Source organism: Castanea sativa, chromosome 10 (assembly GCF_040712315.1).
Source record: "Castanea sativa cultivar Marrone di Chiusa Pesio chromosome 10, ASM4071231v1".
NCBI lineage: Eukaryota > Viridiplantae > Streptophyta > Magnoliopsida > Fagales > Fagaceae > Castanea > Castanea sativa.
This window is the reverse complement of record NC_134022.1, coordinates 12,858,781-12,886,102: the sequence shown is the minus strand read 5'-3', so window position 1 is coordinate 12,886,102 and position 27,322 is coordinate 12,858,781. Positions and strand designations below refer to the sequence as shown.

The 27,322-nt window shown below is 34.5% G+C and overlaps 1 protein-coding gene across 1 annotated transcript; it reads right to left on the bottom strand.

Annotated features, from left to right (window-relative positions):
- Positions 1-1,835: 1,835 nt before the first annotated feature.
- LOC142613417 (SNARE-interacting protein KEULE) lies at positions 1,836-16,961 on the bottom strand. The gene is made up of 21 exons (XM_075785779.1): positions 16,735-16,961; positions 15,622-15,680; positions 15,190-15,271; positions 13,742-13,820; positions 13,033-13,083; positions 12,833-12,929; positions 12,645-12,677; positions 11,350-11,475; positions 11,078-11,266; positions 10,898-10,981; positions 10,708-10,806; positions 10,486-10,562; positions 9,349-9,445; positions 3,999-4,124; positions 3,825-3,920; positions 3,572-3,691; positions 3,421-3,498; positions 2,843-3,033; positions 2,448-2,538; positions 2,274-2,363; positions 1,836-2,183 (listed from the first exon to the last, which is right to left on the bottom strand). Exons 1-21 carry the CDS (start codon positions 16,808-16,810, stop codon positions 2,130-2,132), a joined length of 1,995 nt encoding a protein of 664 aa, XP_075641894.1. The 5' UTR covers positions 16,811-16,961; the 3' UTR covers positions 1,836-2,129.
- Between the last annotated feature and the right edge of the window lie 10,361 nt (positions 16,962-27,322).

The following is a 27,322-nucleotide window of genomic DNA, read 5'->3' as shown; positions in this document are numbered from 1 at the left end:
TTGTATCACTAGGATCTTTTCTTAGGAGGTGAAACCAGTATTCTCAGCCCAAGTTCATGGAATCATGGGATCTTTTTGTTACTTTGGAAGGCACCTCATTAAAATTTAAGTTGCTGCCATTATGCTGGACTTGATTTCGCAGTTCCCATATCACATCCATACTCTTAGTTGCATAAAGAGTAAAATGTTCAACTCTACCTTGTAAATAGGTGGCCATATTGCAAATTATCAGATCAATATTGTTTTGGATTCCCATCTCATCAATACATATGATCCGTTGTCATGCAAATTATACTGGCCTTGCAATCAAGCACTTGGTAAATAAATGAATATGACTTTCTTCTGCAGCATTGCACAAGGGCATTTATTCTCCCCCGAATTCCATTTTTGTTTTTAATTCTTCACTTCGTTGGGAGCAAGTCATCTCAATTCTCCATAATGTTTCTTTCAATCTCTCGTGTATTTTTAGCATGCATAGTTTGTTCCACAAAGCAATAATCTACTGATTACATCTATACCACTGACTTTGGCCATATGCAAACTTTACGGGAAAACAAGCAATTTCCTTTGACCCAAATCCATTTGTCTTGCCTTGCGTTTCTTGTAAGCAGAGTTCATTTGATCATTTTTCTTATTTGAGGATGAAAAATAAACTTTTTAAAGTTTAGAAACAAAAAATAAACTTATTAATGCAAAACTTTAAAAAATGAAATAATATTTTATAAAAGAAACTTACGAAAAGGGTGGGGTCAGGGAGGCAATTGCCCACCCTCATATCCTCGGCTCTCCCCCTGCATATAGCCCAAAAATAGTGATCAAGGGACCGAGAGTGTTGTTTTACAGCATGAGTAATGGAAAAATCTTGATTATATCAAATCCATAACCAAAGTCTCTGATTCTTTGTCCAAAGCATCTGATTGGTCAAGTTATTTGCTCTCTCACTTTCAATTCGATTCAATTAATGCACGGGCCTTTTAACTTTTTTTTTTTTTTCGGTGAGGAGGCCTTTAACTAATTTGTTTATGATAATTAAGTGGTTATCTCTGAAAATTAGATATGAAGAATATTATAGGGGATTTTGAAGCTCATATATTCTTCTCGCTCAAATCTTCCAGTCAGTTTCTCTCAGTTTTTTGAGGACTGTGAATGCAACTCTTTTTAACCATAGACCCACTCAAGAAAATATCTGGAGATATATTTATATTCCCACAGATTTTGTTATGTCGTTGGCAATGTAAGATTAAAGAAAGGGAGTGCTTGGAGAATAATATTACAATGTCTCAAGGGCAGGTGGTTTTGAAGTTAATCCATATTATGTTAGGGAAACGAAAGAAAAATGTCACAATCCCACCACCACCTGTTTTCTAGCAGAAAATTTGGGGAAAGGCATTTTTTTTTTCTAACCTGGTTTGATATGTTAGAAGACCCAAACTATTTGGATTGACCCGTTTGAGATGTGTACGATGTAATGTGTAATTTTTGACAATTTTTAACAATAAATAGGTTGTCACATCACTTAAAAAAAATGTTATGTCAGGCAATAAAACTAATAGGACCAATCGTGCTCATTTTTTTAAATTTCAAGGACTGCTTAGCAAGCAATTTTTAAAAACCAATAGTATATTTTTGCCAAAAAGTAACTTACCTCATCATCATCATCATAATAATAATAATAATGAAGTAAATGTCGATTCCCTTTTCACTTCACTTTCTTTGAGGATATGTTTTCTTCAAGTAACTTTCTTCAGCATGCAGTGAAATCATAAACCAAACAAAGCCCAAAAGAGCTGTGGCGGACTTGTACAAGAATAGTAAGAGATAGAGAGGATGCAGGCTTTATCTGTTACAAAATTCAATTGGTTATTTTCTATGATTTAGTATATTATACACACTTGTAATGGCCGCAACACCATGTCAATTACACTACAAAGCCAAAAAGCAAGAGGCTAGGCCAGGGAGATGCTCATCGGAAATATGCAAAGATACAGAACCACTGCCATTGCCAAATGAAAAGGTTCTATATTGAATGTTAAAAAATGGATACAATGAAATGATGTTATCTATGGTTACAAATTGGATTGGGGTCCGGAGCATAGAAAGCACTGGGCCTCCCAAAGCCACCCCCATGTTTAGATCTGGAGATCATCTATTGAAAGCTCGTGTGCTGTCAGCATCTTCAATTTCTGCAATCAAAAATAAATTTTTAAGGTTTAGTTGGTCGGAAAAATAAGAGGTGGAGCTGCTAAATCAAAGTTGGAATTGAAATTAATCACCGTAATAAATTGTGGAGGATCATCAATACTCGATGAGCCCAGAACAACTTCCCTCTTCAATTTAGTTGTAAGCTTGTGACAAACTCTAAGCTGAGGATCAATAAATTTTATGAGTACAAATAATCCAGAAAGGCAATTGTCAAAACTGTACAAAATGCATAAAAAATTTCATACCTCAGATCTAGTAGCTCCACCAATGATGAATACAAAAATCCGTTGACCCATCTTCTTAAAATCACTAGATGCGTGTCTTAGAATTGAATCACTATAGACCAGGAAAAAAAAACATTATGATGATGAGAATCTACAGAAAGATATTAGAAAAGGCTCCTATCAGTATATGTCAGTTCCACCAATGCCTACCAGTCCTCTAAGCAAGTATCTAGATAGATCAAGATAACATAAAAATATAAGGCATCACTTTGTTAAGACAAACAACATATAGAAGATAACCATCGACATATTGGGGAAAGAGATAGAAAGGAGGGGGTGGGGGCTTGTATAGTGCAGGCTATTATTGAATTTATTGGACTACTCAGACCCACGTGAGGGAAGCATGAAAATAGCACCTTGAATACCCATCATCAGAGTTCCGAGGCCGAGCCCATTTATGTGTCCGCTTTGATTGAGCTGGATTAGCAACTGGAGCATGATTTACAGCAGCAGTCTGAGACGTCCCATGAAAAGTTTGACTCGGGTCATTCAGACATGGATAATCATCTTTTGACAGTTCACCTTTGTGAAGTTTTTCAATAAGTTCCTGAAAGATGTCAAGAATTTGGGCCTAGTAAGCCATTAATTCCATATAGCTTTAATTCAAAGTTACAGGATAACTGAATTGATCACAATATGACAATGTAAAAAAGATATTGGTCACACATAAGTCCTCCATTGCCACGATACACTCAAGGTAGCAAGATATATTTAAGACACGCAAACGTAAACTAATATGGTTTTTCTCTCAGGTCTTAAATCACTAACAAAAACAGACAACCTAAAGCAGATAAAATAGTGGGAGCAAATTGTAAACATCACCATTAGCCAAAACAAGACCACAAAGGTACTCCCAAATACGGGATATCTAATGATGACAGGCATGTCCTATATACATAGAACCATCTGAAAGGAAATTAAGTGTTTATTTTACCTCAATCATGGGGTAAAAACGTGATAGCTGCCATGTTTCTTCTTCACCAGTACGGTCTTTTCTAGCACCACGCTTTTTCTGACATTTAAAAAGTTCAGTTAGGCATAAATCACCAACCAAGCTACATTCAAAACTAACATAAAGCCATTACCTTATGCATATCAAACTTCAAAGAGAAAGTTCCAGTTGAGCTTTTTTTGGTATCAGAGGATCCCCCAATCAACCTCAAATTATGAACAGCATTCATATCCTCAGGTGGCAATTTTGCTAACTGAACCAAATTACAAATATACCATTAAAACAGGTAGCATAAAAAAACACCCTCAAAACCGACAATAAAATGACTGACTTTCAAATGGAAGAAAAATGCAGTTCAATTGGTAAACTGTAACAAGTACACCAACCTTCATTAAGTTGAGACCCTTCTCACCCTCAAATTTGTCAGGATAAATGGCTGCAAGGATCATCAGCAAGCGCAACTTATTTTCACGAGTTGTATCCTGCCAAATAAAAAATTGTAGTTCTGTTGTTAAATATTTATTGACAAGGAATAAGATATGGCCCGCTATGATTCGCACCTCTTTTGTGGTCAAGAATTTGATTACATCTTTCATTCCAGCATCTCCAAAAACTAAATCCTGTTCCAGCTGCCCAAGTTCACGAAGCCCCAGTTCCCTAATAGTTCCGTTAATTTTTCCAGCAATCTGGTGAATAAAACCAAATTTAGATGAAGTTATGGCTCCTGTACTCATAAGTCAAAGAAAAATATTCCAATCACTGAATATTTAATAATTGTCAATGAAATCTCCTTATTTTATTTTTATATAAGCTTCACTACCTAAAGTAATTTAAGCTAGTACTGTTTCTGCCTCTTTGGTCAAGGAAACAATTGAAGCTTGAAGCATAAACAAATTTCTTTAAGGAAAAATGATTTTTTTTTTTTAATATTTTAATATTAGGGGGAAAAAAAGTGTACTGGGGAAGCTACAAACATTGTCTAGAGTTACATATATCTAGAAATTCCTTCAAACTAGAGAAAGAGTGACCATTCAAAGCAACCATCGAATCATAGAAAGAACTTAATATCAGCAGTTTTATCCCCAAGGACAAGAGTTCAATCCCATCGAACTAGTTAAGTTCTCTCCAGAAGTCCACATGATGCATAACGGATCGCCCCCCACAAGTCATAACTACAATGTCTACCAAAACCCCCTTTCGAACAAGCTAGTAAATCCATAGACCTATTAAGCATTACCAATTGAAGTCCACACAAGCAAAATGCCAAAGACCATATATTTTAAGCAAAGCACAATTAAAGAGCAAGTAATCTATGGACTACCCACTTCTCTTGCACATGCCACACCACTATACAGTGAAGAAATTTCTCTGCCAAAGATTATCCATCGTGAGAATCTTCCCTCTAGTAGCTGTCCACATGAAGAAAGCTACTTATGTGGGAGTCTTTACCCTCCAAATACTTTTCCATAAAAAGAAGTGGGGAGATCTGATAGAAAGAATCTTTTTTTTTTAATAAGTGATAAGAAAGTTATTGATAAAGAAACAAGAATTCTACATTCATGATGGTGAAGACAAAGTATCTAAAACAATTACAATCAAATCAAGAGAGGAACTAATTGAATGCTGGAAATCAAAAATGGAAGTACAGTGTGTAAAACCCCAAACCCAAAATGAATGCAAAGATCATTGCCAACTCAAAATGCAAAAACCACTCCCTGACCAAGCTTTCCCACCCATTATGAATATGCTTCCAAAGGCTCACACCATAGGGTTCATGTGTTACCCCCAAAGACCAACCACCCCACGCACACCCACATTTTTTGTCTACTATTGTTTGTCATAATGTCCTTTTTCATGGTACATTGCCAAAGCCATTTCCCAAATAAGGCATGATTAAAAATGTACAGAGCTTCTAATGCCCCAGGCCTTCATATTGGATCAGCTAACAAACTGTCTTCCAATTAACTACATGAAATTAAAAATCCTCCCCCAAGCTACCCCAAGGAAAATCCTTCTGTAATTTCTCAAAGCGATTAGCAACACTAACAGGGCGGGGAAACAACAAGAGAAAGCACGTTGGTAAACTGGAAAGAGTGCTATTAGAGTGATTCATCATCCTTTTGATAAATAAAGCTTCTTCCAACCTGCTAATTTCATTTTCCATCTTTTCCAAAATCAGATCTCATATTGCTTTGCACTTATATTTAGCCCTCAGTGGTAAGCCCAAGTATTCATAGGCAGAGTAGATCTTGCAACCAAGATGCCAATCAAAACTTTCACCTCTGGAACCTTTCCGATAAGAATCATCTCAGACTTGCCTAAATTGATCTTTAGAATAGATACAGCTTCAAAACAAATTTAAAACTGACAGCTTTTAGATATAGAGAGTAAGTGACTAACGTAGATCTATATTATTATCAGACCAAGTAGCCAATCAACAACACACTCTGGAAAGCTTAAATCCAGAAATGAATATTATGATATGTTTTGTTACATCATACAGCTTCTTCTTCTTTTTGATAGGTAACGTAAAAATATTATTAATAATAAAAAAATGCCAAATCGAGTACATTGGGGATGTACTATTGGAGCACAAAACAGGAACCAAAATTACAATGATCAAGAAAAACAGGAAGGAAAGAACAAGAAAAATGAGAAAAGACCACACTCCAATCGTAGAGTGTGCAAGAAAAAAGAATTAATCTCTAGCAAAGAACGTTCACACCCCTCAAAGCTTCTAGCATTCCTTTCACGCCAAATGCACCATATCAAACAATGAGGCACTATTCTCCAAACATCTATGTTACGATGTGACCCAAACTTTCCCTACCAAGACTCAAACAACTCAATAACTATATGAGGCATAACCCAGTGAATACCAAACAAACAGAAAACCAAAGACCACAACTCCCAAGCTATGGAGCAATGAAGCAAAAGGTGATCCACTGACGCCCCACATCTCTTACACATAGCACCAATCAAGCACAAGCACAAGCACAAGCACAAGCACACGCCTTTTACGAAGGTTTTCTGTCATTAAGATCTTACCTAAGGAAGCAAACCAAGTAAAGAAAACTATCCTTGGAGGAACCTTCGATTGCCATATCAATCTCCAAGGGAAGGATACAAGAGTAAGAGGGTAGAAGGAACGATAAAATCCTCTGCCCTCAAAACCTCTGCTCCTTGCTGGCTTCCAACAAACCTTATCAGGACCAAACCCCTACACAGTCGAAGAATAAACCAACCCCATAAACCGATCAAAAGCTTCTTGTTCCCAATCTTGTGGTGGACGACGAAATTGCAAATTCCAATAAATCCTCCCAGCAGACCAACCATAACTTCAGCCACCAAGGAATCCTTTGACCTACTAAGAAAATAAAGCTCTAGAAAAGCCTCTTGGAAAGTACAATCCCCCACACCATACATGCTTCCAAAACTTCACTCTAGTACCATCCCCCACATCATACACAAGGAATTTAGAAAAGTTCAACCAACCACTTCTAATGAATCTCTACAAGCTGACCCGATAAGGACTCGTCACCTTTTTCATACACCAACCACCCCAAATATTCCCATATTTTGCCTCTATAACCCTCATCCATCAAGCATCAGTCTCCATGCCATAACTCCACAACCATTTTCCTAGCAAGGCAGAATTAAAGCTCCATGTCTTCACATATATTCTGTATTTATTGCAGCTTAGAATGCTTTTACAATCCTATGGGGTAGTACAATCAGCTGGGGACCACACCTCGTGAAGTGAAGGTCACCGGTTTGAATCTCCACTTTTCCCCCTCCTCTTGGGACCAATCTTACTATAAAAGAACGGTTTAGAATGATTTTACTTTACAGAGGGGAAAAAATGCTTTCGTTGAATCAACTGATGGGAATTTTACAAATTCAAAATTGACTTTCTAATAGTTCCAAAGTCTGCCCATTTTTAGCTGTTCCAGTCACATGCCAGTTCTAGCCATACCGTGCACCTTTTTCATCACCATAAAAGGGGATACTTCTGAACGTATGTGTAACTGATCACAGCTTCCATTGCGCTGCTCTTTCATTGGTCAAACCATATTTTTCCTTTTTGAAATAGCTAAACAAACACAGGAGCACCAAGACTAACATTTTTTTTCTTAGATTGGCTAACTAGCTTAAAAATGGTTGTAACCAGCGCAGAAAACTCCCAATTTGCGGGGTCTAGGAGAGGTTATGGTAGGTAGCCTTATGATTTTTTTTTTTTTTTTTTTTTGGAGAGGTCATTGGCTAGCTGGCTTAGCTACAAACCCACTCAATATATTTTCATTGGATGTGAATTTTGACAAATCGACCATTAAATTACATTTTTTTCTTATATCCATGCTTGCAAAATTTTAGAAAATCAAAGATCAATAGTTATGTCATTAATCAAATGTTTGAATTTCAAATTTTTGTAGTCTAAAGTTATGCATAAAAAAAAATTTATGGATCGAATAGTAAATAACATCTGGTTGACACAAAATTTAACATACATGTCAACATAAAGAATATGCAATTCAATGGTTAGATTTTCAAAATATGGAGCTATGTTAATTTTATTTTTTAGAGGGAATTGTAGCAATTGGCTACAAACTAGTTTGTAGCCAAACGTTGAAAAAATATTGTCGTTGTACTCCCCCTAATGGAGTCTGAGGATCTAGAACTACAGTTAACATTAACAACCCTATGATATATGAGAATGACCAAGCAAAGTCCCAAGACAAAAAAAAAATGGTATCTAAAAATCAATTTGATAATAGGGACATTAAACATAAAAACAATGTTCTAAGGCCAATGGGGAAACTGTTGAACACTAGAAGGGCACCAAGTAAATATCAACATTGAAAAGGTGCATGATAGAATCCTAAATAGAAGGCACCAAGTATTTAATCACATATTGATGGGATTAAGGACATCTAGGTAGGTTAAAAAAAAGTGTGAGAACAATGATATCAAATAAAATATTAATTTCTAGACACAAGAAGCACAGCTCAGAGATTAGCACAAAGCCATTATATATTGGAAATGGACAAGCTGGCTAAGCAACATCCAGAAAAGAAGTTTCCACAATGTACATTGTCACCTGCAGATATACCTTTAACAAACAAGCAAGCCTGCCGCAAAACACATACTTGGTACCATTCAAGAATTTTTTTTTTTTTTTTTTTTTGGGTGGGGGCAGGGGAATCGATCAACAAATCTTTATGAATGATCATTTTCATTAATTTGCATCTGTCTATTGCCAATCAAGAAGATAGATTTCTCATGTAGATAGAGAAGCATGAACAATTTATAAATTGCCTCACAAATATAGCAGGTGATAAATAACCTCTTACAAAAAATATACAACCATACATTCTACTGCAGCAATAGAAGAAATTACACAAAGAAAAGATTGCAAATCAATAGATAATTTCTTTTTGATTCATTCAAATCAATAGAGAATTTCATGATAAATGAATGTTGACTCAAAGGAGTAGGTACCACTCAAAGGAGTAGGTTAACTAAAGCCCAGTCACTATTCAGGAAGGCCAAAAAATGAACAGGGTTAAGGTAGATAATACATGCTTGCAAATTATATTACAGAAGATAATGGCCCTGCATCAAGCTAACTTATAAAAACACTAATAAACCAATTTAAAAACAAAGGATTTGTAGTCAACCCATAAGTAGTTGGACCATAAAATTTGTTGAGTTATCCAAGTGCATCATAACTTGGAAGAGTACACAGAGGCATGATACTTGTGCAGAAGACACTCCCAGATAACCTTTTCCCAATACTTACACAAAAGTGCAAGGGATGCCACACTTCAAAAAGCTTTAAATTATTCACAATCCCTTGCCCCCCAACACCCAAAAAGATAATAAAAAATTCACATAAACAAAGATACCAACCTCTACATGGAGGGAGAGCTTGTCAATTTGTTCACTATACTGTGGTAATGCTTGAACCATCTTTTGCAAATCCCGTGTAGATAGTTCCCCTCCATCCCTATATAAAAGGTGACTAAAGGTCAAAAGCAGATCATAACAGTCATCGTAACAGACTGCAATTGACTCAAAGGTTCATGGAAATTATAAAATGCATACTTTATAATAGCACAAAGGGTCAGAAACCAGAAATCAGAAATTTTGATTAACATCTAGATGCAATGTTCTGCTTACACTAGACACTGAATTAGAGGGGGGGGAGGGTGATACAGAGCACTAAAAATGATTAATTTTGGACATCGTTCCTCTAAACTGTTAACAAATTTAGGAATATTGCAGGAACTTTAATCTAAATAAATGCTGAGTCATAATAAGGGTTTTTTCCTCCTTTTGACCCATAGTAAATAATCAATCTTTACCTAATCTTGTTATGGTCTCTCTATCAAGGATAAATACAAGGACCACAATGGTTCGCAATCTTCAATTTGTTTGTTTTCTATGGGTAACAAATTTTTAAAATTAGAGAGGAAAAACTCAGGCACAGGGAGAATACACAGAGGACTAGTAAAAGCCCTCTATCCCAAAACGAGTATTCTAGTTATGACATGACTTGTAATTAAGAACAAAAAAGTACAATAATCTTCCCAAAATACCTTCATGGTTATAAAGGTGGGCATGACTTTCAATGATAAACTATTTTAATAGATAAGGAAAAGAAAGAAATTTTTGGGGGAAGACTCCTTCACTTTTTGAAAGTGCACGCTCTTTTGGGTACATCTCATAAAAGAAAAAGAGACTCAATATGAGACGGAGGGAGTACATCCAAAAAGTTAACCATTTTTGAGGACACAGGTCCACCTTACATGGTAAATATGAATAACAATGCTTATTTAGTACTTCAATGAGATGTTAGGCAATCAAAATCAACCTTCTCATGTTAAATGCTCTACTTAAATAAGGGTTACACGAACTTGGAAACATTGTTTTGCTATAATAGTTTTTTTTTTTATGGCTACAATTGTTTTGCTATGATAGTCTTGTAATCAGTTACAAAATGCACTATCATTCACTGATGAAAAAAATTAATGAGTTTACATCAACCTTGAACCATGTTGGATTTGTGCTGCTTTATTCTTTGAAATGAAGTTGGTCATCTTCTCGTGCAACCGCTCGCTAGCCTGAGAAGATATTCATTCAAAATGCATAAGTATTGTGCGCGTGTGTGCGCACACACACAGTATAAACATGAGAAATACATCTGCTATATGTGCATTTGTACACACACACACACACACATATATATAGTATAAACATGAGAAATACATCTGCTATATGTGCATGTCGAAGCTCAAGCCAGACAGGATCATGATCCTCCAAAAGAACCTCTTTCTTCTCAGGTGGACCACCAGTTTTGCCAGGAACCTGAACAGTACAGTCCATTAATGTACAATATCCCAAAGAGACTGCATATGAATCCAAAGCATTTATAAAATTTTGAAATGGCAGAACTTACCTCTTGCACATATTTATTTCCCTCCAAATTCAGTAAATCATGGCAAATGGCGTCATATGTCCATTCATGTATGATAGGAGCAATCTAAAATTTTAAAACAAGTATATTCATCATAATCAACATAGACAATATACCAGTAACCAAATTATAAATTCATAACAAACACATGCACCTAAAAACCTGATCTACAGATCTGTCAAGGATTAGCAACTCGCATGTTTCTGTCTTAGGAAAGCCAGGAAGTGATTTATATTTCATAATACAGTCCCAGACTCCAGCAGCAAGCTTTGTAGGAATTAGATCACGGAAGGTTGTCATTGTAGTTGCATCTAAGGACTTAGCAGCACGGAAGCGTACCATAGGAAATTCCTGATCAAATTTAAACATAAATATGGTTCAGAAAATTTTTAATACATAATAAATCAAATTTAGAAATAACTAAATCTATATACCCTTAGTGAAGCAAAAACTGTAGCAATTCGGGTAGCCATCACATTCAAACACATAACACCTTTGCGAGTATTCTCCTCATCCCCCAAAAGTTCCTCTAAAGCCCTCTCATTATTGGTGATAAAACCCTGTTTGAAGAAAATCAAAGACAAGAAAGACCATGACATTAATAACATAGTTCCATCAATAGGTACAAACTGTAAGCTTTGACCATTATATAATTAAACCACAACAAACTACTCTTTTTCCAGCTTGAACTTAAATGATTATAAGGTCAGGCTATTGGTAAAAGTATATTTTTCCAACTGCTTGGGAACTAGCATAGAATTTTAAGAACTAAACAAGGGCTTTATTTGAAATCATATAGTAATCTTCAAAACCCATTAGGGTGCAGCCAAGTGGTTAGAGGCTTGGGATGAACTGTAAACCTAGACATCCTAGGTTCAATCCCCACTAGGAGTACTCCTAGATTACCTAATACACGGTTTTGGTGGGTGAGATTGTGTATCCCTAGTTTACTCCCCAGGGGTGGGTCCAAAGGGCCTTGCCTTGGTGAGGTTCCACATCATCTAGAAAAAGAAGACATCTTCAAACATCAAAGTTTCCTCATTATAGTCACCCTATAAGTCACTAATCACTACTTTTTTTTTTAAGTCACTAATCACTATGATATAAAATATCAGTACCGCCTTGCCCATGGTTCAAGTGTTATTAGGGTGCACATTCAAATGTGTCTATGTTGAAAATTCCTTCTGAAGGGGAATAAATGAACTAATTCTTCTCTTTTTAGCCCACAATTCCATGTTATTGGCTTCATATCAAATTTAGCAAAACAGTGGGGAGAAGGCTAGAGCTAGGATATTTTTTCAAAAGTAACACCCAATATTTTACATTTTAGAGTACAAACAACTGAACCATGTTAAACAAAAATGATATAAGTATTTAGAATCTCTAAAAAAAATGTGGACAATTGCCAAAAACATCTGCATGATTGGTATCTCAAAGGTTAAAATTTGAGTGCAGCAGCCAACAAATACTTTTTTTTTGACAGGTAACAAATACTATTTGATTAAGCATTTTAAAATATGCAGTCAATGTTCCACAGGTACATTCATGGAACACACGTCATCAGCAACAATGGTTTGTTAAATTCACTAAAGATACAAAGAAAAAAGAGTTTTCTATACAAAATTCATGATAATTTTTAAGAAGATAAATCCATCATCTATGTTAAATACACAATTATCTATATCATGCAAATGGTATTAACAAGTTGACTGAAAGTAGAATCAGATACCTGGCTGTCTATAGCAAAGTACTCCAAATTCATCTGCATTTCAAATCCAAATGGAAATATATCAACGTCCACTAATAAGTTTACAATCAACAATGGAAAACAAGAAAACAATACAACTAGCTGAAATATGAAGTGTTTCAGCCCCAACACCAATCCAAAAAGTATTTTCCAAAACAAGAGAACTATACCTCTTTCAGTGCAACAATTCGAGGTAAAATAGTTGTATCCTTCTTGATGTGGTTAACCAGTTCTCTTGAAATAGGTGAACTGAAGAAAACAAATGCCCTTCACAAATACAAAGGACATTGATTAAAAAAACCACAAGAAAACCAAAACAGCTTTGGGGAACTGCAAGGCAAAAATAAGAAAATAAAGATCCTTCACATACTTCCTGTATAATGGTGCTTTCCCCGCCATGTCTGACAAGAGCATTATAACACTGCAAAATAAATGTGTGTGAGAGAAAGAGAGTTAAAAAGGTCCCACCCATGCATCTGTGCTATAAAAATAGGAAAACATAATTTTGCTCACTTAACAGAGAGTAACAGAAAAACTTAAAATCAAAATGTGCTACTTAACAATGAAATATCACACACACACACACAGAAATTATTGATGATGTAGGCATAATGAGGCATATGTTCAAAAAGTTTCAGCATTACTAGTATCAACTGCAGCAGAAGTTTTGATTCCTGTGCCATAGAGTCGAAACTTCAGGACTCCATTTATTGTAAGACAACTGATCTCTATACAGCAACTACTGAATATAGCAGTAGCAAAACATAAGCTAGTGTATTCAGGCTTTCACCACTCTGAAAACTAAATCAACCGAAAAACGAAAGCAACCATAAGGCACTGCAGTCATCCGTATGAGATTAAAAGGACAAAACCTTGCAATCAAAACTACGAGGAGTGGGAGACAAAGTCTCTAAATTCATTATTCCATTTCCATAACAGAACTGACCGAAATATTGTAAAATAAAAATGGATATTAAGACAGCTACAGTTCCTCAACCAACCAGAAAACAGAATATATGCAACTACCCTTAATGAGCAATAAGATTATATGTTAACAGTAATAAAAGGAGAAAAATTACTTCTCTCTGGATGGCTGGATGAAGTATATAGCATCCATGGATGGTAATGGCTGCCTTCTCCTGTATATGTCTTCTACCACTGCAGGAAAAATTGAAGATCTGAGGACTTCAGAGCAACGAAACCAACTAATTTTTTCTTAATAAGTTTTGCTCCCAATGGGAGGGGAAAGGGCAACAAACCAACTAATTATAGTAAAATGAAAATGCGATCCAATATAGCTTTTCACTTGTCTCATCACCTAAACCATTATCCCAATTGGTATAAATCAAAAATAAAAATGCAGTGTAACAGCCTTCCAGCTTAATAACATAACAAACTCTTCAAAAACAAAGGCTCTATAAGGAAAAATGGGTACAAACAGTATAGTAGTCCATGGAGTTACCTAGTTTATCAGCTTGTCTGATTGATCAATAATAGCCAGATCAGGCCATAGGACTGCAAGGGTGGTCAAATAAACACTATGCAGCAGAAAAATAGCTCCTAGTACTAATGATGAGCAATTTTCCTATTTCAAGGACTAAGAGACAACCATTTCTTTCATCTTCTTTTTTTTGGGGGGGGGGGGGGGGTTTGATAAAGAATACTTTTAGAAAAGAAAAAAAAAAGTTACCTTCAGACTACCATTCACAAATCACTTCATTTGCTTATGATCTAAAATAAATTAAACTACATTACTATTAAAATAAGTTCTACAAATCTAAATTGTAACCTTTTGAAATATAAAAAAATTTCAACCTTCCCTACTAATTGGAACAAGAATTAAAATTCTAACAATAAACATACATTAATCTCTATCTCAAAAACATATAGACTTTTATTTTTATATTTTTATATATATATATATATATATATATATATATATATATATATAAATTAAAAAAATATGTACTCCTCAGCTGCACTGCACATACAACAATCAAATTTCCTCAGTTCCTCCCCTCATAGACTAAAATGTACATGTAAATGTCAGTAATCTGTGACATTCAAGAATCAAATGTGATGGGCATGACCAACAAAAGCAGGGTGTGCCAGGACCATGAGATAGATCATATAACTCTACTAATTACCATCAGCCTTGGGGAGACAACCAAAAGTCAAAGGACCATTTTTATCTTAAGGGAAACTCCCCGGTAGGAATTGACATTGTTGCATCAGAGGCAACAAAGCATCACTAGGAAATAGAAGACAATGGTGGTATCAATATGAAGTACCATGCAATACGTCAACACCATATTAACTAGTCAGCTAAATGTGTGTTGACGGATAACTGTGAGCACAATATGTATTAAATATTACTTATAAAACAAACAATACATATTAAATATCACACGCATAAAAATTTTCCTTATAGCAGATAGTAACATTGCATAGACTAAGAAGAAAATAAAATGAACATAATTGAGGGGGGAAAGAATAGCATTTTAGAAAATGTCCCTATGATTCTTACATGAAACACCTTCGTCTGTGATATCTGCCATCTTGCACGAGTAAGACATCACCTTAACAGTAAGTTTGTCCATGATAAGTACCTACAGGAAAGAGGTTAAGGACAGAAAATTTGACAAATAAGTTACTAGTAAATATATATATATATATATATATATATATATATATATATATTTAAGGATCTGCGAATAAAAGGGCACCAAGCATTTACAAGAGAGATGACAAACAAAAATATTCAGCAGTGCAGGAAGAAAATGCATAAATTATATAACTAGCGCATGGGTTATAAAAAAGCATGGTTAGTGAAGACTCATAGTACCCTTGTACATGTGCATTTTTTTTCTCTAAGGAGAAAAAAACACCAAATGATCTCAAAAGTACAGCTTACCAAAAACATTTTGAATTACAGAAAACTACTACAAGCTGCATATACCTTCCAAGTTGATTTTGAATCCCCTGTTTTGGATGACCGAAGCATTTCATGCAATAATCCTGCGCATACATAGGATTTAAATTTTAAAAAAAAAGTCAATTTCTAAGCTATCAGTCAATAATTTGGCACTGCCTAATCTTTCTCCCTGATCTCTCTCTTCATATCAAACAATAATGCACGCCCACACACACATATCACTTCATAATAACCAAATAACTTATGACATCCATAACCGAATCAACATACAAACAAGCTTTGAACAAACATCTTTTACACTAATCGACATTTAGTTGCCAAAAAATAATTATATATAAGTTTCTACTAAAGAAAAGAACTATCTAAAATTCACCAAACCAAACAGCACCGGTATTCAAGGACAACTTAACTAGATACGCAGTTTATTGAGCTAGGAATGACCATTGATCCAGACCGTAATATTTTTAAGGCAAATTCATTGTTTTTCATGTCCCTATTCACCACCCAAGATTCGCTCCAATATTCCAATATCATGAAACCGCCAATAGATTAACCTATACTCATTTTTCCTTTACTCAACACAACTATTCAAGGCAGTCGCGCAGAAACGTCATAGTCGTTTGGTTAAAAATGTATGCAACCTGAACCTCAATTTACTGGCTTACTAAACTTCAATTCATGGCCACCCTAACTATTTTCAAATACTAGTAATAATAAAAATTATTGTTCTTCAAAAATAGTATGACCGTCGAAGCAAGGCACAGAATCTGGAAGCTTTGACACTAAGAGTTTGTTAATAAATGCATTAACCATTGAAATACATTGTTATGATAGTTGATCAATTGCATTCCAAATTGCAAGTAATATAAACGACCGATTAAAATTAATTATTCACAAAGCCTTATATCTTAACCAAAAAAATTGTAAGAAATGAACTAATAACTTCACTAATTTGGTTCTATTTCTTACTAATTCCACCAAATTTGAAAGAAAAAAGTAAAATAAAATGAACCACTAATAGATAAAGTAAAATACTGTCAGAGAAATGACTTAACTATCGAATCGTGTAAATTACACGGAATAAAAATTGATTAATCGAGAATGAAAGAAACAAAGTGAGAGAGAGATTGAACTCACGCTCGCGGCTGGATTGTCTGAAATTCTTGTAGTCGGAACCATAAGACGACGTCGAATCGGAATCGGACATCGACATGGTGCTCGAAGCCTCTGATTTTCTCTTCTTTCTTATGTAATTGATCGCTCAGAAAATGAAATCAGAGAGAGAGATCGTGAACTGGTTGAGGTTTGGGGTTAGAGAGAGAAACCAAAACAAGTAGAGAGCGTGTGAGAGAGAGAGAAAAGAGAATATAGTTTTTTTTTTTTTTTTTCTTCAATTAATTAGTGTTTTTCAAAAAAAAGATTGTCATTATTTTGGTTTTTTTTTTTTCCCCGGTTCGAAGGTGGCGTACTGACGTGTTGACAAACCGGTTAAAAAAATATAGAGTAATGATAGTGCTTGAAACAAAATCTACCATTTTTACCGCAACTTACTTGAAATCCACAACTTTTACGACAAAGGTATGAATTTTGCTGCGAGTCTCTTGTCATCTAATGAGAAATCTGAGATTTGATCTTGCTTGTATCAATAAATCAGTTAATATTAATTGACACTCTCTTAAAAAAATATTTTTGTTCTTTTCAAGTACTATATTTACAATATTTTTATAATAAATTTATGGTGAATTATGGTTTTAATTTGAATCCATCATTTAGCCACCAGTAACTTGCTAATTACTTTAACATTTATTGTAAAAGTGAGGTGCTCTTAATTTTTTTTAATAAATAGTGTGAGTCAGGGTAATGTTGGTTGGCCAACGTTGATTTTTTAATTTTAAATTTGAAAAAAAAAATTTATGTTGGCCAATGTTGAATTGAACCGGCAAATAGGAAGAGCTGAGAAAAGGACTAGACCGGACGTCCGGTCCTTCCATCCATCCCTCTATGGGAATTTTCTTTGCCTTGAAGTATTCTACTTTCCGTATATATTACAGAAACCAAATTTGAAAATTCTAATTGTGATTTTGATTTTGACACGGCTTTGTAACTTCTTCTATAACCATTTGACAAAGATAGAATGAACCCATTTGACAGCCATTTTTTCCCTTTCTCCGTTAAAATCGAGACATTGTTGTGGAGCTATGTGAAAGCTTGCACAGAGAGACAGCGACAGAGGGCAATACTATCTTAGAAAAAATTATTTAAATTTTAAATAATTAAACAGATAAACAATTTCCTAGTCATTCCTACTTTGAATTGTATTAATTAAAAATCATTTTTTTAATATAGAATTTAGATTTTAATACAAGCATGTTGGCTTTCTCCAAATTTGGGGTTTAAGCCTATAGGGATGAAGGGCCCAGATCTATATACTGGGTCGTGGGCCGCGCCCGAGGATGTCAAATGGCCCGAGAACAGAAAAATACTAGTGATGGCAAACAAATTATTGGGCCGTGGAAGAGTACAGGCCGTAGTGAGCTGAAAATGTTGTCCGAGGAATAATCCCTCCTCTGCTAATAGGGTGCAAGCCTAAAGTCCGACCACCCACCAAGAACCAGGCAACGCTTAGAAGGATAAGCATCAAAAAGGGATGAGACAAAAGAGAATTGAGAAATATTTGAGAAAAAAGCTACTACCACCGCATTGAATACTCTACGTCTAACCCCCTAGCCGCATTAATGTAGAAGTAATACCTAAATAGTAACTTCAACCTTACAGCTACCCTCAAAGACTTCAAGAATGTACTGATGGGCCAAGCATCAAAGAGATTAGCATTCTAACCTACACGTGACGGGCTAAGATGAGAGAGAGAGAGAGAGAGAGAGAGAGAGAGAGCGAGAGAGAGAGAGAGAGAGAGGAAATATAAAAGGAATGAACTCCCTTTCAAAGGATCAAAAGCAAAAACTAAGAAAAATCACTGTGTAACTAAGAACTAAAATTTTTGTATAAGTTCAAGAGCAATATATAAGATCGTCGGACTTGACCAAGGAGAACTTTTCTTGTTCAAATTGCTTGTCTTGTTCATTTTGATATTAGCTAGCCTATTGTGATAGACCTAATCTTAACTCATTGAACGTTCATTATCAAGTCCACTCTCTAACAAATTCTTTGTGCTCTTTGGGCCATTGTCCATTTCATTTGGGCTATGGAGCGCACTGTGTCCTTACAAAGCCCATAAGGATTTGGTTTAATTTTTTATTATTATTATAATTCAATTGTTATAATAAGCAAGAATGGAGATTTGAATATCAGTTTTTTTTATGTATAAAATCAAGTAATGTAACAAAATTACAAAGCTCTTGTTTTAGGAATTTGTATTGATGAATAGTTTTTTTTTTGTTTTTTTTTGTTTTTTTTTTGTGAGTTTTAGTTTGTGAAAAATAATTAATTATGAATTGCATTTAGTAACCAACTTTGTATTTATCTATTCATTTTTTTTTTTTTGAGAAAGCAGACAATGAGTCTGGAACTTTATTGAAAGCCAAAACTAATGAACATCAAAACTAACCAAAGGCACAATGTCTTTATAAGATAGGTTTAGAATGTTGGGTTTAAATTTTTTTAGAGCTCAAAGTTTTAGGGATTTTGTTTTAGGTAAAGTAACCACTAATTAAAGAAAATTATTGTGTTTATGCATATTAGAACTTTGAAATTTTGAAACAAAAGGTCTAATCAATACAACCCAAAGATTGATATAAAATAATATTATTATTTGTTTACTAAAATTTATATTTATTTAGTTCTATTTTTAATCTAAAGTATTTGTGTTAAAAGCTGGTACATCATGCGACAGGCGCATGAGACCAGTCTCTCATAAGTAGGTAGGCCCTACACGTGTATGACCCACTTGCCTGTAAGAGGCAGGTCTCATGCACCTGCCGTGTGAGACATTTTTCCTTGTGCTAAATGCTTTCTAAATCAATCGACAAGTTTTGACATGGCACCATAATTTTTATTTAATAAAAAAATAATTTTATTAATCATTGATTTATAGTATATCTTTGCACTAGGCTTTTCAATTTTCATGCTGTGGTTTCTTCCACCCACAAACCACACAGCTATTTCGAATTCAGCATCTCATCTGTGTTTTGCTAAAAAGCATGAATCACCAAGTTCCCTGTCACAAAGTAATAAAGTCCCACCCACCATTTGAATTTTTTCAACTTGTGACCTATTTGGTTGTGTTATTTAAACTGTAATTTTTGTTATTTAAACAATACAACACGTATTTTCACAACACTTTTTCGCCTACACATATTTTCACAACACTTAAACAACGTTACTAGAATAACATTACCAAACGGACCCAATCTTTGTAGATACTTTAAGAATAATGTTTGTGTCCTTTTTTCCTTTCTAAATGAAATACAAACACTTCTTTCAAGGCAAAATAAAAACTCAACTTTTGGATATTCAAGCTCGTGACATACCTTTTTTTGTCATGCGTCTAGGTTCGTTTGTGGTTGAGACCCTATCCGTTGAGTTGGGATTGAACATAAGTTCAATGATGCCAACACAATTGCTCGTTGTGCCCACTAGAGAAAATATTTTTGACACCTCGATTAGCGTCAAAAATGAAGTCAAAATTTTTGTGTAGGTAGATTTTTTTTTTTTTGAAGTTATTACTAAAGGAATCTCTTAGAGTGGCTCCAAGATGCTGACTAGAGGCTTCAAACTCAAATCTCATGGATATCATGATTCACGCAGCCATAGAAATCACTTTTTTTGTTAGAAGAGCCTGAACCACTTAATCAACCCAAAATAATAAAATATTATTTTAACATTATATCCTTATAAACTATTAATTAGTAATTACTAACGAGGATATAATAGTAATAGTAGAGTATAGAAGCAATTTCATGGATTTGGAAGGAAAGTAAAATCTTAAAAAATTTGATGGAATCCATGAAAACCATTTCACTTCACTTTGTTTGTTTCACTGGAAAACCTTCTGTAAAGATAGTTTTCCACATTTTCAGTTTTTGGTAGCACAAAAAAAGTATGATCAATGGAAACTATATTTGGTTAACAGAAAACCCTAATAAAAATAAGGCTTATTTTCTATAGGTTGTTTTCCTTTTTTTTTTTTTTTTGGAAAACAATCTCTCTCTTACACGTTGCATATCCTATAAATATTATTTTCGTTTGTAGCCATAAGAAACATAATTTTTTGGCGCATTCTCTCTCATGGTAAGCTCTTAATTTTTCTCTCTTCCTATTACTTTTTATCTCCTCACACCCTCGTTGTCACTAATTCTGAGCTCTCCTCTTCCCATTGATCTCTCTCTCTCTCTCTCTTCCCCTTTGTAACACAATTCTTTGATTAGATTTTCTTTCGCCTCACTGATTGGTCAATAGCTCCGACTTGCAAAGGAGAACAAATTTGTAGCGATAATTATTTTATTCCTTTCTACCAAAATGCCAATTCTTTACTTTGAATTTCAAGCTTGAATTTCTTATTTCTCTAAGAAATTTTCAATTTGATGGATTCTAGGCAGAAGTTACTTCTTTTTCGTATATGAAAGTGCAAAAAAAAAAAAAAATTTAAAAATAAGAAGAAGAATAAATGAATGAAGTAAAAAATAAAAATTTTAAACATAGTGTCTATATGGCTCTAAATTGCTTTTACATTGGACAATCTCCACTGTAAACTAATAATATTGTTATATAATGAATGATAATTATTTGAGGAAATTGCATTTGTTGGCAAATATTTTATGCATATACTATGTAGGAATGATATATTATGCACATATATTATGTAAATACATAATTTAGAGTAATATTGAAGACTTGTGGTTGACCATAGTAGACAATTAGTGTACTAGCAAAAATAGTAGACAATTAAAAGTTATTGTTATTTATACTTATTGAATATGTATTCTCTTATCAATTTTATATATTTAGACAAATGGTTGATATGTATATATGTGTGTCTGTGTGCGCGCGCGCATGTACCCACACGCGCGTGTGTATGTATATTCATATGTATGTTTCTATCCATATATATGAGCAAGATGAGTGGTAGAGATCATAAAAATTTGACAACTAATTAAGTTTGATTGTATCTATTGTCCAAAATTTTAGTACGAGAACCAAATTCATTCATGGTTTTTTATTTATATTGATTACATTAGTTGGTTTACATAATACACATGTTTTAAATTATGTAATAACTATTAAAAAAAAATTGAATACCAAATACTGGAAAATGAGATAGTTTTATAGAAAATGCTCTTTGAAAAATGAGTTATTTTCCAAAAAAAACGTTAATGCTGAAACAAACAGGGCTATTTGTTTCATATTTTTGTTCTTTCCTCTCTTTCCTTCAAAACCAAACAAAGATATCTTCTCTCCTCGTCCTTTTGACCAAACATATTGTTAATATTGGAAAATTATTAGGTATTCTCGGAGTACTATAAATGCGCACTCCCCCTCTCACATAAATGATGGGTCTCACCATGAATTTAATTAGTGGGGGGTGGACTCACCATTCATGTGAAAAGAAAGAATACGCATTTATGATATTTCAGGAGTACATAATAATTTTATAATCAAGTGAGGACAAATATTGTACAAAAGAAAATGATTAATTTGTGTCTCTAGACCTACTTCATCTTTTATTTACATTTAGTTGACACTTAATAACCAATTCAACAAAAAATATTCACGGAAAATTATTAGGTACTCCAAGAGTACCATAAATGCATACTCCCCCCTCTCACATAAATAGTGCGTCCCACCATGAATTTAATTAGTGGGACCCACCATTCATGTGAGAGGAGGGAGTACGCATTTATGTTACTCCGAGAGTATACAATAATTTCCCAAGATTTATAACCATATTAAACTCATAGTTTTATGTCCATTATTTCATATTTATTTGACTTCTTTATTTTTATTGTGACGCACTAATCCATTAAGCATATAAATAGGCCCTCTTCCTCCTTCTTTATAGATACACAATAAGGGTGTGTGTTGTTTGGAGGTGAAATAGGGTGGATGAAAAACTTTAGAGAGCAAATGAGAAAGAAAACTTTTATGGTTGGGTGGGAAGGAAAGAAAATAAATTGTGGGGCCCGGATGTTTTCTCCTCGGGCCAACCAAAAAATCTTCTCTCTAAAATGGAGAGAAAGCTGAAGGGAGAAATTGGACATCATTTTTGAACGAAAATGCCTATGTACAATTGCACCTTCACCCACGTTGCTTTTCTTCACACTTTTATTTTTTTCCTAACACTTTTTTTTTTCCTACTTTGCCTGCCTCTTTTTTTCTTTTTTCTTTTGATTTACTAGGCAGGCTTGTCCAATATATATATATAATTTTTTTTTCTTTCTCTTGTGTTTTTTTGTTTGTTTAGATGTGATTTTTTTATGAAAATAATTTTTATTTTTTTAAATAAATTTAGAAGATTGATTTTTTTGGTTGGTTGTCACTTGTTGGGTTTTAATTGGGCATCAATTTTCAACAAGGGTATATGCGTAAATTTATACGAACTCACTTTTTCTATCCCTCAATTTTTCCACTCCCAACCAAATAAAAAAGAGGAAAATTAAAATATTTTATTTCCTCCCACTTTTCCACCCCTCTAACCAAACGGACCCTAAATGTCCAATAATTAGAAAATTTCCTTGTCACCCTTTGTATTTTTAACTTTTATTCTATAATAACAAAATTTTAGTTATGCGTTATGAAAATTTTTTTTAGTTATGTGACTTATGTCTTTCAATAACTATGTCAATTGGGTATGAAAGAGGGTATTATTTTGAACAAAATGTGTATTTGGTTCCAAATTAAAAAATCAGCTTATTTTACTATTCAACTTATTTTTGCTACTATTCATGAGTCTCACTGCACTTTTTGGTACTATTTATATGTCCTACTGCCCTATTTCAGCTAACTTTTACCTTTATTTACAGTCCTTTTAGCAAATATTTTTCAGTTTTAGCAAAATAAGGGGATCTCAAACAGACCCAAAGTCTTCTCCAAACTCCTTATATATCTTTATATTGAGTATGAATTATGAAAATATAATCGTTGGATTGCATGTTCTTATTATATTCTTCATACTTGCAAAATTTCAAGAAGATCAAAGATCAATTGCTATATTATCAAATAAGTGTTTTCAAGTTTTTGTAATCTAAAATTGTGTATAAAAAATAAATTTATTGATCAAATAGTAAATAACATCCGATTTGAACGAAATTTAATATACATGTTGTGGGGGGTAAAAAGATCCTGATAGGAATGTGGGCCTTTTGGGCCGTGTTAAGGAAGACCGACCTGCTCCTGGGTTTAGAATTTGTTAGTACTATGGGTCGGCCCATACGCCGAGCATCCGAGGATCCAGCCGAGAATGAGCTTACCCTCGGATGAACACCGAAGAACTCGGGATTTCATAGTAAAGATTAGGGGATGACACGGTTAAGGCCAATGGTTAAGAGGGGTGAACCCTAGAACGCCCCAGAAGCACCGGTGTTGAAGAAATGTCAAAGATAAAGGCTGCCACCTCCACATTAAAGACCTTGCACCTACCATCCTGGCCGCATTTATGGGGAAGTGACACCTGAACAGTGGAAGAGAAACTTCTGGTTACTATTCAAAGGAACTGAGAAAAGAAATATCTAGGCTAAGGGGGAGGTGAGGCAACACGTGTACAAAGTATTCAAAAGAGTAGTATTTAAAGAGCAATCTAAGACAGAAAAAAGGGACGGACTTTTTGTAACCTAAAAAGAAAAAGAAACAAAGACAAAGATATAATATAAGAACAACTCTCGGTTTACATCCGAGGAAGCTGATTTACGATATTCTTTGTTGTTTCCAATTACTTGCAATCTTTAGTTTGTCATTTAATCCTCACACGCTTCTAACCTGGGTTTCAAGCCCACACTCTACAAATTCATATTGTTTAAGGCATATTGGGCCTGAGCCCATAACTGTTCTTGGGACCAGGTGCAATTGTGCACTTACACATGTTAAGAACATAAGAAATATGAAATTTAACGGTCTCAACGTTTGGGCAACGTCACTTGAGTAATACTACAATTCTTCTTTATTTTATATATATTCGCGATGAGAAATTTTGTTTGACGATGGACTCTAAATGTTTAGGGATTTGATTTTGAGGGGAAATTTAAGATTGAAATTTGAAATTGGGAGAGATTAGACCATTAAGACTCAAAATGTTGCAAATGTTTCAATTGGGGAAGAGGAGTAAATAGAAACTAATTAGAAAAAACATTTTTGCAAATTTTTGACGTGAGAAATTTTTATCGGTTCTCATATAGACCAACCATTAACATCATTTTATTTTGATGTGACAAATTCTTATCCGTTCTCATTTGGACTAACCATTTACATCATTTTTTTTACTTACTAATAACTACCACAAGTTTATAAAAAAATTTGTAAGACAGATTGTGACTTTATCATTTTTCAATAAAAAATGTTAAAAAAAGGTTAATGCTAATTTTCCACTTTAGAGGTATTTTTTAAAAAATTACTAAGTATTTTTAACACACACACGGAGAGAGAGGGAAAAACGTCTTTAAAAAATTACTATTTCTTTTTATGAGAATAGTAAGTAGGGGTCATTTAAAATACAAAACTAGACCTTTTTTTTTAGGCGAAAAACTCATTTTAGTCCCTACATTTTCACGCGATTCCCACTTTGGTCCCTAACTTTTTTTCTCTACCGATTTTAGTCCCTATTCTGGAAAACGCATCTCGTTTTTGTCCTTGACGTTACATCAGAAACGGAAATTACACAACTGGCAAATGGAATAAATCAAAAATATTAAAATAATACCCACAAATGCCACGTCATTTTTTAAAAGCAAAAAATTAATATATAAATTTTAACTAAATGAAAAAAAAGAAAAAACTAAAATAAAAATAAAAACCCAGAAAAATAAGAAAATTCAAAAACCTAGAAAATTCAAAACCCAGAAGAAGAAGAAGAAGAAGAACAAACCCAGAAAACACAAAGAATACAAACCCATAAAATTAACACAAACCCATAAATTTCTCTCTCTCTCTCTCTCTCTCTCTCTCTCTCTCTCTCTCTCTCTCTCATTGTTACCTAAATTGATGTTCCAGAGCTTAGCCATGTCATCTACAACAATGAGATCGGAATCGAAGTAGATGATTCGGCGAATGGCGGAAGGAACCAGATCCGCTAGGTAGATTCAAGCGTAGTTGAGAGGTTGATTGAGAGCGCGTAGAATGGAGTAGGAGATCTTGCCTTTGACTAAGTTGTTCAAGAGATCTTGCCTTTGACTAAGTTGGAGTCGAGAAGGTAGAGGTGGAAACTCAGGTATGGAAACATTGAAGTGATGACATGGTGGAGGTTGTTGTTGTGGCTGTATAGGCGAGAGGCGATGAAGTGGAAGACGATGTTTTCCGGACAGGAGGCGTGTTTGAGGACGGAGAATACTCCAGCGACGAAGCCACGTAGGTAGGTCTCGTCTAGTGTGGATCATCGATGGGTTGACTAGCGAGGGAGGTCTTCGGCGGTGGCGGTGAGAAAGAGTAGTAGATGAAAGAGCAGTAGCATGGTTGAATTTGATGATGAAGAAGTGTGTTAGATTTGGGTTTGATGATGAAGAAGTGTGTTAGATCTGTGTGTTTTGAATCTGTGTGTTTAGAATTTAGCTGCCGTTTTTTTTCTTCTTCTTTTATTACTTTTGTGTTCTTCAATCAGATTATCAAATAATTAAATAAGATCAAACGATTCTAAAATCCACCAAATGTTTTTGGGTTTTGAATTTTTTGAGTTTTTGTTCTTGTTCTTCTTTTGGGTTTTGAATTTTTTGGGTTTTTGAATTTTCTTACTTTTTTGGGTTTTTATTTTTATTTCAGTTTTTTTCTTTTTTTCTTTCATTTAGTTAAAATTTATAAATTTTTTTTTTTTTTTAAAATGACGTGGCATTTGTGGGTATTATTTTAATATTTCTAATTTATTCTGTTTGCCAGCTGTGCAATATTCATCTCTAATATAATGTCAGGGAAAAAAATGAGATGCTTTTTTCAAAATAAGGACTAAAATCAGTGGAAAAAAAATTAGGGACCAAAATGAGAATCGCATAAAAATATAAGATTAAAATGAGTTTTTTCGCCTTTTTTTTTTTAAATTTTTTATTCAAGAGAAAAAAACCTTAGACTAAAGGCTGCGTTTGTTTTGACGGTAAACGGTTTCAGGAAATGATTTTACACGTTTTCGGATGTTTGGCAGGTGCTGAAAATTTGGTCAAATGGAAAATAGCAATCAGTTGACCGTAAAAAACAAATACGACCCGAAATCCTTTTCCACTTGTATTTTACCTTCAATTGAATTCAGCCCTCATTTTCCCCTCGCCTTCTCGCTGCCTCAAGTCAAGCTCCAGAAACACAGCTCCAGTCAAGCTCCACTCCCTGCCTCAAGCCGGTCCGATCTTCACCCCCGTCCGACGAGCACCGCCACTCCCACGGTGAGTTTCCTCCACCGTTTCTCGCAGTCCCCTTCACACACCAAACGACCCACACCTCCGGCCCACACCCACACAACCTCACCCACACTCCTCCGATCCCCACACAGTTCCGGCCCACTGGACAAACCCACAGCCCCACACCGCCGACGCACTTGACACATCCCGATCCACCCAGCTCCGACCCACAACTTCCGACCCAC